This window comes from Drosophila nasuta, chromosome 3, assembly GCF_023558535.2.
Source record: "Drosophila nasuta strain 15112-1781.00 chromosome 3, ASM2355853v1, whole genome shotgun sequence".
Classification (NCBI taxonomy): Eukaryota; Metazoa; Arthropoda; class Insecta; order Diptera; family Drosophilidae; genus Drosophila; species Drosophila nasuta.
This window is the reverse complement of record NC_083457.1, coordinates 34,946,145-34,960,082: the sequence shown is the minus strand read 5'-3', so window position 1 is coordinate 34,960,082 and position 13,938 is coordinate 34,946,145. Positions and strand designations below refer to the sequence as shown.

Genomic DNA, 13,938 nt, shown 5'->3' with positions numbered 1-13,938 from the left:
TTACTTGCAAAACTTTAGGTAATCTTGTTTGTTTTTAAATTCTCAGAGCGCTGTTTTGTTTGTTTTGTTTACTTCAGAAGCAACAGCTGAATCTGCAGAGCTGCTAACTTGCTTGATATTTACAGTCCGGTAACAGTGCGTGCTACTACTGTTATGCGTAAGTATCGGCTGTTAATCTCACAATGACCATCTCTAGTTTGCTTCAGTCCAGTCGTGAGAGTCGCACAGCTGTTTGAAAGAATTTCGCTCCTATTGGAATTTGTGTTTAAAAATGAATTAAAGGCTAACGCAAACGAAAAGTTCGTATTAAATTGTTTATTAAATAGTGCGCGCCTGCAGTGAGAATGTTTAAAAGTACGTTTAAAGTGGTTTATCGACCAATTAGAAACAATTTTCTGCTACTACCGGAACAATATTATGGTGTTGTCTCCACCTATGTAAGTGTCCAAAAGTCAACTTCTAAGGGGTCAATGGGCGCGAAGATTAGATAAGCCCCTATATGCATATTTGAATGGTGTTATTATTACTAAATCATAGGATACGGGCTGTCTTAGCCTTCAGTACAATGGACGTGTGCACTATGCATCGTGGGCACCGCAGGCGGGCGGCGGTGGCATCAAAGACACTGAAATTGGGATCAATGCCAGGGCGGCCAAGGAGCTCGGTGAGTTACTTAACTAGCGGATGTGCTAATGTGTTGCCAAAATGCCATAATATCGGTTCTATACGCTAAATGCACTTTGCTCTCTCTGTCTCTCTTTTGCTTTTGCCATAGGTCTGCATGAAAATGACTTGGTCAAGTGCGCCCTCATCGCTGACGTCCTAAATCTGCGCAGCGTTCACGTCACTCCCGTCTCGGCCAAAGATTGGGAGATCATTGTGAGTGTTTAGTTCTATGCGTACGTGTGTGCGTGTGTGTGTGCTTGTTTGTGTTGAGGTATGTGCTGCTGCTGCGGCCAGATAAAAATAATTTTTTATATCGGATTAGCTTTTGGCGCGGGCGTGCATTAAGTGTTTATTTATGTGCGGTCGTTAGTTTTTGCCGGCATTGCCATTGACCCCAACGGGGGGTTTTCTCTATCGGCGATGAGTATTTTACAAGTAACGGACATGTTAAACCGTAAAAAGCTATCGATATGCGGCAATCGCTGTAAGCAAATGGCGGTTGAAAGCGATGTTATCGCGTGTGATTAATTCAAATGTTGAATTGTATATCAAAAATAGCTATTTTTTTTGTCTAGTGTTTTTATAGTATGTGATATACCTCAAAAAGTGAATTCTAAAAAATGAAATTAAGATTGTCGTTTGTGTAGTTTATACATTTTATGCGCATCTTTATTGTTAGAAAAAGAATAAAAAAAAACATTTAGTTGAAGAATTTAAAACCGACTATACATATAGTTTAGTTGGATGCCACGAGCACATAATTTGCCAATTATGTGTCACTTCGGGCATTGTTGAATCAAAATATAATAGACAGGGCTAGAATGATGAAGAATTTTTAGTGATAGCATTTGTTTATTATTTATTTAGTTTCTCTTGTGCTTATAGTTATGATATTGGGGAAAAAGAACAACCACAGCTGCTTAGGCTTTTGTTTCAGTTTTTTTTTTTTTTTAGATTTTTACACTTATATTGAAATTAATGTTGAACATATTATGGAATATTATAGAAGAAACGATATAATTATTTAACCTACACCTATTGTACATATTTAATTTTATTTGGAAGATTTATAGAAATAGCTATAAAAAAAAAACAACAACAAAGTAATTCATGATGGTTAAAGCACAGATAGTGAAAGATATTTTTAAGATTTCTTTTGTACATTCCTTTTATTTAACTTTTTTAATGATTCATTCATTTAACAATCTATCAAATATTATGATTTAGGAACTAAGCACTGAGAAGATCTCTGGCAGCGTTCTGGAGCAGACACGCATTGTGAACTCATCGCAGATTTTGCTTGTTTGGATTAACAAGTCGATGCAAGTGGCGCTGACAGTGGGTAAATATTCTGAAATAATTTTGATGCACCACAACTAATTCTGTACGCATTAAAGATCGCTTGAAGCCACACATGGGTTATGGGCGCATTGATCATAATACTGAGCTGGTGGTGGCTCCCAATCTGTACAAAGCACTGACCAATGGCAATGCAACTTCCACTGTCAATGGCAACGATGAAGAGAGCAGCAAACTTTCGCGTAGTAAAACCAGCGCTCAAGTGCGTGATGATTTAGTCACAACTCCAGGGCTTGCACACTCAGCAACAATGAGCAACGTGAAGAGCAATCTGCAGCGCAACAAGCGACAGGATCATATGCAACGCTTGAAGAAGGATTTGCGACGTGAGAGCTCAGGCGTGTTTGAGTTTCGGGTTATACGCGGATTGTGGCACGAAAAGGCGCAGGAATCGGATGTTTACATTCGACAGTCGCATTTGCCTGAGTTCATGGATCTGGAACAGTTCTACAGTATGAAGACATCTTCCGATAAGGAGTACTATGTGCGAGTGCATCTCGTAAGCGATGAGGATGAGGAGAACGATGAATTGCCAGCCACAATTCATCCCTCGATTGAGCTGAATGCGAATTTAATGAAGCTGCTAAACATCAAGGAGCTGGAGCGTGTTGTGCTGCGTCCCAAGGTGACTGTGGTCAATTTCGTGGAGAAGATCGAGCTGTTTGCGCACAAGAAGACGCACTACAAGATCATGGAGAATGCATTTAAGCGTTTTGTGATTGAGCGCACACAAAAGGCGCCCATGTTGTTCAACCAGGAGGAAGTGGTGCGCCTCGAAGACGATTTGCTCGTCACCGTGGGCATTTTACCCGAACATTTTCGCTATTGTGTTGTGGATGCACAATTCCTGAAAGAGTCGAAAATCTACGCTGCCGATCTGGTGCGTCCCGTTAATGAGATCATCAAGGAAAAGCCAGCTGCAATAACGCCACTGAGTGTCAAGGATCTCATACGACTGCCCGAGTATGATAAGATTGTCGATCAAGTAGTCAGCGAGTTGCGCATGAATCTGTGTCTCAACGCACAGAATTCTGTGCTGCGTCAGGGCAATGTTTTGCTTACAGGTGCCGCTGGCACTGGCAAAACGGTGCTGGTGGAGCGCATTTTGGAGCAGTTGTCACGACAGCCGGACTATTGCTACTTTGACATATTCTACTGCTCGCGCAGCAAGGGTCGCAAAACGGAATCCATACAGAAGGATTTACGCAACATTTTCACCAGCTGCCTGCAACATGCACCCGCCATCGTTGTTCTCGAGAATCTGGATGTGCTCGCGCATTCTGCAGGCGAACAGTCGAGCCAGGATGGTGAATACTTCAATCGCATGGCGGATACAGTGCATCAATTGATCATGCAGTATACGAGTAGCAACGCCATTGCTGTCATTGCCACCGTCAATGAGCTGCAGACGCTGAATAAGCGCCTGAGTGCGCCGCGTGGTCGACATCTGTTCCAAACGGTTGCCCGACTGCCCAGCTTGGAGCGTGCCGATCGTGAGACCATCCTGCGTGAACTGTGTAGTCACATTGCGTCCAGGGATTTGGATGTGGTCAAGTTCTCGAATCTAACCGAGGGCTATCGCAAGTGCGATCTCGTGCAGTTTGTGGAGCGTGCTATCTTCTATGCATATCGCATCAGTAAGTAAATGAATCGAGAAATAATTTGTGTACTTGACACTTTGCTATTTAAATACTTTAGTTATAGAGTTGCAGGGAGATATAAGTTAGTCCCAACTAAATATTTATGTTTGAAGCAGTCATTTCCAATCTCATAACGTGTGTTTATAAAGGACTATAATCGTCTGATTGTCTGTTCACCTGAAAAGTCAACTTTAAACAGTATAAGCTCTAAAGCTATCAAATGTTATGACAATACTTATAGCAACTGTCATTTATTATAGAACTCGGTCCTTTCAGAATAACTAATTTTCATTTCTACGACTTTTAGTGGACATAATAATAACTATATTTTAAGGGATTTTTAAAAGTTTCATTACGATCGAAGTAATTTTTTATTATATTTTAAAAAACTTTCTTTGAACAAGTGAACATGAAATAATATTATATTACAAGATAGGAGGACAGCCCAATTTGAACTTATCTACTTAAACAGATTAATGTAATTAGAGAAAGACGATGTCGGAAACAGAATATAATCGGGCTTTCATAGGAAAAAAGGATGCAATTAAGAAGGGTTTATACCTAGAACAATTTCAGTTACCAGTTGTTTTTCTTTTATCTATAATTGTGTCGCGAGTAATCCACAGTCGAGCTCACAAAACCTTCGCTTTCCTTCACTTTTTAGGCAAAGCGCAGCCGATGCTGACCAATGAGCAGCTGATTGACTCGCTGGAGCACACGAATTCCTATTGCCTGCAGGGCATACAAAGCAATCAAAAGACTGGCGCCGAGTCCGCTGCGAATGAGATGAGCGTCGAGGAGCTGCCTGGCCTCGAAAGTGTGGTCACTGTGCTCGAGGAGGTGCTCATGTGGCCCTCAATGGTGAGTGGGCTTCACTTTTGATTGAGCTCGTAATTAATCCGCTTTTTTTCTCAGTATCCAACAATATTCAACTCATCGCCGCTGCGCAATCAGGCAGGAGTGCTTCTTTATGGTCCGCCTGGCACTGGCAAAACCTTCTTGGTATCTCAGCTGGCCAGCAGTTGGAGTCTGCGCATCATCTCGGTGAAGGGACCTGAGTTGTTAGCTAAATACATTGGCCAGAGCGAGGAGAACGTGCGCAATCTGTTTAATCGAGCGCGCAGTGCCAAACCCTGTGTGCTCTTCTTCGATGAGTTTGACAGCTTGGCACCAAAGCGTGGCCACGACTCCACAGGTGTGACAGATCGTGTGGTCAATCAGCTGCTCACCGAGCTCGATGGCGTCGAGGGGCTACAGGGCGTCACCGTTATAGCGGCCACATCGCGACCTGAGCTACTTGATCCAGCGCTGTTGCGTTCGGGTCGCATAGATCGTTTGGTTGAGTGTCCGTTGCCGGATGCGGTGGCTCGTGTGAGCATCTTTGAGGCACTCAGCTCCACGTTGAATCTGGATGAATGCGTGGACTTTGATTATTTTGCGGGACGCACACAAAACTATACAGGCGCCGATATACAAAGCATTCTGACCTCGGCGAACATGGCAGCGGTTAAGGAGGCGCTGGCACAATTCGGACATGAGGTGAGTGTGAAAACTGTGAGGAGGGAGAAAGGTATATGCATAAACCTGTTGTTCGATGATGACCGGAAATGTGGAAAGTTCTTGTTAAAGCCAACCAGTTAGCTCTTCCGTTCCCAAGGGCTGGGACAAGTGCATGTTAGCTATTTACTATTTTTGGGGTTTTCTGCGGCACGTGACTGGCATCTGGATCAGGATTAGGTTTCGCCTGATGCGGGTGCTGCACTGCAGACAACCAAAAGAAACAAAATTTCAACCTGCAGCACACTGTTGGCTGTAAGGTTTTTAGATATATAAGTCACGTAACGGATATTTCCTTATTGATATGCGATTATCGCGCATGCGCACGTAGACCAACAACAACTATGGACACATTTTGTTGTTGTTTCTTGTGCATAAATTAAAGCCGCCGGCGCACATAAACATAGCTCAAGGGCCGCGATAATAATAAAGAATGCAAGCGAAACCATGCAGAGGGTCTCTTTAAAGTAAATCCTCAACAATCCACAACACATGCTTAGAATAAAAGGAAAAAACGAAAACGCAAAGGAAAAGGAAAACAGGTAAAAAAGAGAGAGAATCGCAGGAGCTGCTGCAAAGGATCGCAAACATTGTGTGTGTGTGTGATTTATGCGCAACTTGTATAAATATTATGGAACAAATACCAAGTACTCCCCCATCGAGTATCTTATGTTACTATCTATAAACCTGAATATGTATTGGTATCTGTGTGTGTGTGTGTGTGCGTTTCCACGATGTCGTCGGTAATGTTGCGTCGTCAGCCGATCATCGTCGTCGTCGTCGTCGTTGGTCGTGTCGTTAAAAAGTTTCGGTTTTGAATCGATCGTTACTTTCAGTTGTGCGCGCACATTCAAGCAAATCGGTTGGTTCATACAAAACTCCACACTAAGCTGGACATTTACGGTACGGTTCGCAACGCCAACTGCAACGGAAGTTGGCAACACTTGTCTCCCCCCGCAAAAGGGGGACGCGGGGGCCGCAAGTCTTGAAGTCTTGCCAACGAAGCGGAAATGCGCTCAGAGTTCAGAAAGGGCGCTTGCCAAAGGAACAAAAAATACAAAATCAAAGAGACCACAATAAAAACACTGTCAAAAAAACAAAAGACATTTTGGTCTTTTTTTTGGCGGTGCCAATAAGACAAAGAACGTGATTTTTTTGGGCAAAACAAAAATAAAGATTTGTGTATGTGGACATGGCTTGTGATCGCTTAAGAAAATAAATAAACTCAAGTCAAGTGAAATGCAAATCAAAATTTCAGATAAAAACCAAATGAATGAGTGCATAAAAATGTCTGCAGCACTGTAAAATACAACAGAAAAAATTCATTCAAGGCGTAAATGCCAAATGAAAAACTCGAATAAATTATACACAAAAAGTTATAGTGAAATAAACTAATAAGCAGCAAATATAAATTAACATAAATGTCGCATATATCTCTTGTCACGCCGCGTGCTCAGACTGCAGAATGTAATCGTGTATATCGTATATATATCATTTCGATTCCAATTCATGAATACGCTGCTGACAAATAAATTTAAATGATTTCACAAATTTCCTAATAGAGTTATTCGCATTTCCAAAAATGTCGCAAGTATTTTACATTCGCGAGCAGGTGATAAATTTTGCAAATGTTCGAGCCAAACAAATCAAATAAAAACAACAACAACAGCAAACAAAAAAAAAAAAAATAAAGTAAAGTTCATCGTTTCTAATAATTAATAATACTGCGACTGAGGCGCGAGACTTAAACGTTTCTAGCCATTTGTGAGTGTTTCATTTTGGGCCATCATTTCAATGACTTGGCAATACAAGAAAAGCAGCGCCAACAACGCCAACAACAACAATGCAAATAATAATAATAATACATACTTCAAAACACACGCGTTTTGTCTGCCGACAACAACAATCAAGATGGCAACAAAAAAAGTAGAAAAAAAAACTTAAAAAAAATAACGAAGGAATTGAATAAATTAAATATCGCGACGTGTGTGCATATATCAAACAAAAATCAGCACCGGCAAAAAAGCAATAGCAACAACAACAACATCAACTACCAAAACCAAATGCTGCTACAACAACACTAAGCGCAACAATATTTACAACAACAACAGGGAATAGCAGTTGCCATAAAAAATATAAAATATTTTTCATTAGTGCACAGTGGTTCAGAAGGCTAAAGTTCTACAATAAAATTTTCAGCTTAACACTTCTAAAATGTTCTTAAACTTTACGAGAAAATATTACGTTTCGATTAACTTTGAACTTTATTGCAGATTTCTATTCAATATTAATGTATTTAAGTGTTACGAGAAAATATTAGGTTCCGATCAATTAAGATTTTGGTTGCAGTTCTATACTCGATAGAAATATAAATATTACAAGAAAATATTAAATTTCAAAATATTACGTTGTATTTATAAAAAAAGCAACAAGTTGACACACTAATTAAGCAATTGTTATTGAAAATCTTATCAGTAATTGGTACCGATCTTTATATTTAATTACCAGCGATTTATATTTATGTATTAATTAGAATCATTATCAGTATTTAAGTATTAAAATCATGATTATTGCAAATTTTAAAATGGGATTTCTCAGGAATTAAAAGCTATTAATATTAACAATAAAAATGAAATTTTTTCAGAAAAGCAATTAGAATGAATGATTATTGATTCTTCAAAAACAATTTCCTATTGCATATTTTGAAATCTTGTGTCCAAATTAAAAAATGTAATTTCATGTATACAAGTATTTTAATAGAGTTTCTTGTATTATAATCACAAAAGTAAAGTAAAGTATAGTAAAAAAGTAAAGTTTTATTAGGTAATCAATAATAGTGAAACAATTCTCAACATCTTCGTAACAATTTAAATAGTAGATACTATATATCTTTACCACTGTGCTTCATAAAAGTTGGCTATGTTGATCTTAACAATTCACCCGATGATTATTATTAATATTGCATCAAAAATTTCTAACTGTACGAAGTTGTTGCTGTAGCTGTTGTTTTTGTAGTTTCTGCTGCTTTATTGTAGTTGTATCAATGGAAATGACGACATTTAACGCATTTGGCATGTGGCCCGATGTCTCGCATATATAGACAAACAAATATAGACACTGGACTTGGGTTATACGAATACATCGCGTTGACAACAACGACAACAACCAAGTGTGTAGCTCATTACAAAGGCAGTGCACATAATGGTTACCTCTTCTTTTTGTCCCCTCTTTTTTGCACGCGGTATCAATTGGGCAGTTGGGTATAATAGGCTTGGGGATAACGTTAGGCAACGGAAGTATCTGTTTATTTTGTGCATCATAGGCAAGGGTTCGGAACTTAAAACAAAACGTATCTTAGGAACTGTCAAAGTCAAAGTTACTCAATTTTGCTAAGCAGAAAATTGTTTGGTAAAAATGCAATTCACGTTGTGCTCAGATTTTTGCACACCTTTTCTTTTAACATTCGCAAATACGTTTAGTTGAGAATAATGAGGTGAACTCGCACATAATTATTAAAGAGAATTGTTATCTGTTGGGAATTAAGATTATATTCTAAACATTGTTTTCTTAAGTCTAAGAGTAACAGTTCATTTTAAATTGTGCTTAGAATATTCTTTTGAAACTTGCAATATTAAATATCTATATTTTATGTGCCTGTCTTCGTAAAGAGCTCATACTTGTGTTCCTTTATATAACACAAAAAACTACGGGGTATCTCGCAATCGAACAAACTCGTCTGAAGTGCTACCATTTGTCTTTTCTTTAGATTTATTTTTGTGTCGAATATTGAAAAGAAGAAGACGCAAAAAAGTCGCTAGAGCTACGGCAATTGCTTAACTGATAGTCCATAAATTATAACACACAAATAGTAATAATAGTAGCAAAAGATAAAATGTGAAAACGAATGCAAAAAAGAACAAAAAACAAAAGAGGCAACACACAACTTTTGGCAAGAGCAAAGCAAACAGCAATCACATTTGTAATAACAACACGACGCGTTCTACACTTGACAATGCAAAATCTGCTGATCATCTTTAGTGCCATCGTCATCGTCATCATCAGCAACATCCACAACAGCAGCGGCAGCATCAGCCGAGGCAGCGACAGCAACTCTTTGGACTGCCAGTTGGAGAAGCACAGTTGCCTCATCGATGTGCTGAGGCAACAGACGCAGGCGGGTCAACGTCATCTGCCCGACGATCTCGACATAACACTCTACTGCCCGCCATCCACAGCCATCTGGTACTATGAGGATCGCGCAATGCGACGCGGCAGTTATTGGCTGCTGGAGCGAGCACAGGCCGAGCGATCGGGACGCTATGCCTGTCAATATGAGCAGGTCAAGTGGGCTAATCTGACGTTGCGGATTGGCAACAGCAATCGACAAAGCGACACCGATTTGGCCAGCTTTAAGGCCATCGACTTGAGTGTCAGTAAGCAATCGCCAGATGCATTGGGAGTCCAGTTGAAATGCAGCATTGTCGATGGCATCGAGTCGCTCGGTGGCAGCATTAGCTGGTATCACAATGGAAATCGTATGCAATTCGAGAAGCAATCGCTGCACGTGTTGCAGCTGCAACCCAACGATGCTGGCGACTGGCATTGCAGCATCAATGGCACCGACAGCAACACTATACGCTTGGAGGCGCCGCAATTGACGCCTGGTTATCCGCAGAATATTAGTTTGCCGCAGGGTGAACATTCGCGCTTCGATTGCCGCTTGGAACCGGCTGAGTTGAAGTCAAAGATCACTTGGCTGCGACCGCATCATCCGGGCAACATTGAGGCGCTGTTGCAACGACTGCAGCTGGGAGACATCCGCGAAGTGGATATCATGCTCGGTAATGCCAAAGATTTGCTGGAGCTGGGCAGCGTGGAGCCTGCCGATGGTGGCTGGTACATTTGTTTGGCCAGCAATTCCTTCGGACGTTCTTTAGGAGCTGGCTACTTAGATATACTGCCACCGGCAGCAACAACAACCACAGAGCGTAGCACAACTGTGGCCACAACCAAGTCCACAACGACGACGACGACAACAACAACTGCAGCGACTATTACCGATGATGATCGCGATGATATTGAAAGCGGTAGCGTTCAATTTGCGCCCATCTTCAAAAAGGAATTGAACTATCTGCAGCACGGGGTGTCGGGCAAAACGATCATTTTGGCATGTCCCAGTAAGGCGAATCCCGCGGCCAATATAACGTGGACATTCAACAAAGATCAGACCGGCTATCGACCGTTGGATCGACAATTCGGCACCTTCAAGTATCGACGTTGGAGTCTCATTATCGAGGACTCCATTCAAACGGACACGGCGCTGTACATGTGCAAAGTGTGCAACACGCTCGGCTGCATTCACTTCGAGTACAATGTGCGTGTGACGGACATAATACGCGCCTCGCCCATCATCCGAGTGCCCGATAACAAGACGGCGCTGATCAACACGCAGGTGAAACTCAAGTGTGATGTTGTCTCGAATCTGGCAGCGAAAACTAGCTGGTATCGTGTGCGGTCAAAGAATCGCACAAATGGCAACAATAATCAAACGTTGTCGCTGCCCTTGCCCGAGCAAGAGCTCACAGTGATCGACATGGCAGCCAACTCGACGGAGGAGCATCCGATGCTGGTGCTCAGCAATGTGACGCACGCGGATGAGGGTTGGTACACCTGCATGAGCTCCAATAATCTGGGTACCAGCAATGCCAGTCTCTATCTGCATGTCGTCGATCATCTGCCTTTTCTGCACGTTAGCGAATTGCTGCGATCGCATCCCGTGGGCTTCACTGTGGCTGTGGTGATGATTGTCTCCACTTTGCTGCTTGGCAGCGCCTTCATCATGTACATACTGCGGCGCTTGCGTCGTGAGAAGCTGCTCAAGCATCGCATCGAAACGGTGCATCAGTGGACCAAGAAGGTCATCATCTACAAGCCCGCCAGTCTCGAGGGCAGCTCGTGTGGCGGTGATCTGCAAATACCGGTCATCAAGATTGAAAAGCAGCGCACGACTTTTTCGAACACCACAACGGGGAGTTCTTCGGATCCCGCACAGGCCTTCAATGAGTACGAGTTCCCGCTGGACTCGAACTGGGAGATACCCAGACAGCAGTTGGCATTGGGCTCTATATTAGGCGAGGGCGCCTTTGGACGTGTCGTCATGGCCGAGGCGGATGGTTTGCCTCGTAGTCCGCCATCTGCAGCGAATGGCATGGGAACAATTGTCGCCGTGAAGATGGTGAAGGAGGAGCACACGGATGCGGATATGGCCAGTTTGGTGCGCGAAATGGAGGTGATGAAAATGATTGGCAAGCACATCAACATCATCAATTTGCTCGGCTGCTGCAGTCAGAATGGACCGCTGTGGGTCATCGTCGAGTATGCGCCGCACGGCAATCTCAAGGATTTTCTCAAGCAAAATCGCCCGGGCACATTGCAGAGACGCAGCGACAGCGATGGCTATCTGGACGACAGAGCTATGGTGCGACAGCCGCAGCTGGGCGAGAAGGAGCTCATCATGTTTGCCTTCCAGATAGCACGCGGCATGGAGTATTTAGCTTCGCGACGGGTAAGAATTCGAATTTTGTAGTCTTTCTTGAGTCGGTATCAGGGTGGGAAGAAAATACTTAAGGAGAAGAGAGATTAATTTATAAATAAAAAGATTAAAGTAGTTGCAGTGGAAGTGCAGTAAAACGCGAATCGAAAAATATATGAAAGAAAGCGAAAATATGTTCAAACAATTATAACGTTCATATCAGAATTGAAAAAAACTTTAATAACTTGAATTTATTCTCTTTCAAAACTTTTCTTAAGCTTATAATAATTTCAAATGTTGTAAAATTCTTAAATTTGCTTATGATATTTGTTAACTGCTAACCCAGCAAGCACCCAAACTTAATTGTCCGATCATGCCAAAAAACTTGTATATCCCAGTGACTTTTCCAATTATAGTCTGTAGATTTTGAGTATATATAAGAGCACAGCGAATATTTGAATCATTTTGCCATTATATTTTATTGTTATTTCTGAACGATTTAGAAAATGTTTTACTTAAAGCGTTCAATGTATAAATATGAAATTGAAAAAACTTGCTTAAAAATATACTAAAGATCTAAGTTGTAAAATATATAAGCAGATGTAGAAGGAATTTGAATTTCGTAACTACCAGCATCGATTCATTAAGATTCTGCCGAATTCGAATTTCGGAGAGTTGTGAGTTTCAAAGTTACTATCGTCAGACGAACTGAAAAAGTTTAGAGAGTTATAGTCATTTAGAAGGGTAAAACTCCTCGAGAAACGACTGTGATCCGAAACAAGAAAATTTGAAGACTAGTTGATTTATTATTTGAATCATTTTACAGTGCATTCATCGAGATTTGGCAGCGCGTAATGTGCTAGTTAGTGACAACTATGTGATGAAAATAGCTGACTTTGGATTGGCCAGAGATATACAGGATACGGATTACTATCGCAAAAACACCAATGGACGTTTGCCCATCAAATGGATGGCACCTGAATCACTGCAGGAAAAGTTCTACGACTCGCAGACCGATGTCTGGAGCTACGGTGTGCTCTTATGGGAGATAATGACCTATGGCGAACAGCCTTATCCGAATATAATGTCAGCAGAGGAACTGTACAGTTATCTAATCACTGGACAGCGCATGGAGAAGCCAGCAATGTGCACACTCAACATCTATTTGGTGATGCGACAGTGCTGGAACTTTGAGTCATCAGTGAGGCCAACATTCGCCGAGCTGGTCGAGAGTTTCGATGGCATACTGCAGCAGTATAGCAGTAATCCGAACGATGCCTATTTGGATCTATCGATGCCAATGTTGGAGACGCCGCCGTCCTCAGACGATGAGGGCGAAGGCTCCGAAACAGAAACATTCCGAGAGACTTCACCCCTTAGATATCAATATACCTATAAGTTTAATTAATTAGCATAAGTGTATATCTATGTCTATGGCTTTAACAAGACACTTTCATCGAGCATCGAATCAAAACCCCAAAATACTCATTAATAAACATGTCATTCGAATACATTCATAATAGCAGGCAAGCAATTTAATCAAATGTCTTTTACATTCCACTCGACAGAAATTGCCAAAGAAAATTTTAGTGAAGCAAAAACATCTCATCGAATCCTTCCAAACGACCCGCCCATCGTTGAGCACTGCCGATGTGGCCAAGTATAAGAAAACGTAAGTTTTAATACTTATTAACCATCTTTAGATGTATATTTAATGTAATTTACTTTTATATTTTAAAGGTACGCACGCTTTACGAACAAGGAGAAGGGCTCCAGGGATTTTGTGGCCAAGCGAGCCACATTGGCATAGCTCTAGAGACTAATTTAAGTTAATGTAGAGAACAGATTGGCTAGTTAAATCTGATCAACTAAAAATTCTATTTTCTATAGAAGATGTTTATGTTTTTGGCATTGTAAAATATTTTATTTTTTTGGTTTATACAAGCAAAATAAAATATACATTTTTTAAGAGGTTTTTGTTTTATTTATAACTAAATAAAATTACCTTAAATCAAAACATTTGAAATAGGCGGATGCTTTGGTATTCTATAGTATATTTTGAATGTAGTAGTATATCGATATACGAAGTATAGTTTTTGGCATATTTGATTTTAGATTTTATCCCACTTAGATCGAGCGCACTCGATTGTAGCTTTTTTAACTGAAAATTAATATTGAAAAATG

General features: G+C 41.0%; 2 protein-coding genes across 3 annotated transcripts; both read left to right on the top strand.

The window, feature by feature from the left end:
• Positions 1-211: 211 nt before the first annotated feature.
• On the top strand, positions 212-13,697 carry LOC132789577 (peroxisomal ATPase PEX1). 2 transcript variants are annotated; one of them, XM_060797675.1, is made up of 9 exons: positions 212-437; positions 538-664; positions 776-879; positions 1,894-2,008; positions 2,064-3,662; positions 4,330-4,526; positions 4,581-5,204; positions 13,323-13,426; positions 13,495-13,697. In XM_060797675.1, exons 1-9 carry the CDS (start codon positions 345-347, stop codon positions 13,562-13,564), a joined length of 3,033 nt encoding a protein of 1,010 aa, XP_060653658.1. In that variant the 5' UTR covers positions 212-344; the 3' UTR covers positions 13,565-13,697. The 2 variants fall into 2 exon arrangements, with proteins under 2 accessions (XP_060653658.1, XP_060653659.1); XM_060797676.1 differs by lacking the exons at positions 13,323-13,426; positions 13,495-13,697 and adding an exon at positions 8,989-9,078.
• On the top strand, positions 9,127-13,324 carry LOC132789576 (fibroblast growth factor receptor homolog 2). Its single transcript, XM_060797674.1, has 2 exons — positions 9,127-11,787; positions 12,581-13,324. Exons 1-2 carry the CDS (start codon positions 9,127-9,129, stop codon positions 13,160-13,162), a joined length of 3,243 nt encoding a protein of 1,080 aa, XP_060653657.1. The 3' UTR covers positions 13,163-13,324.
• Positions 13,698-13,938: the final 241 nt, after the last annotated feature.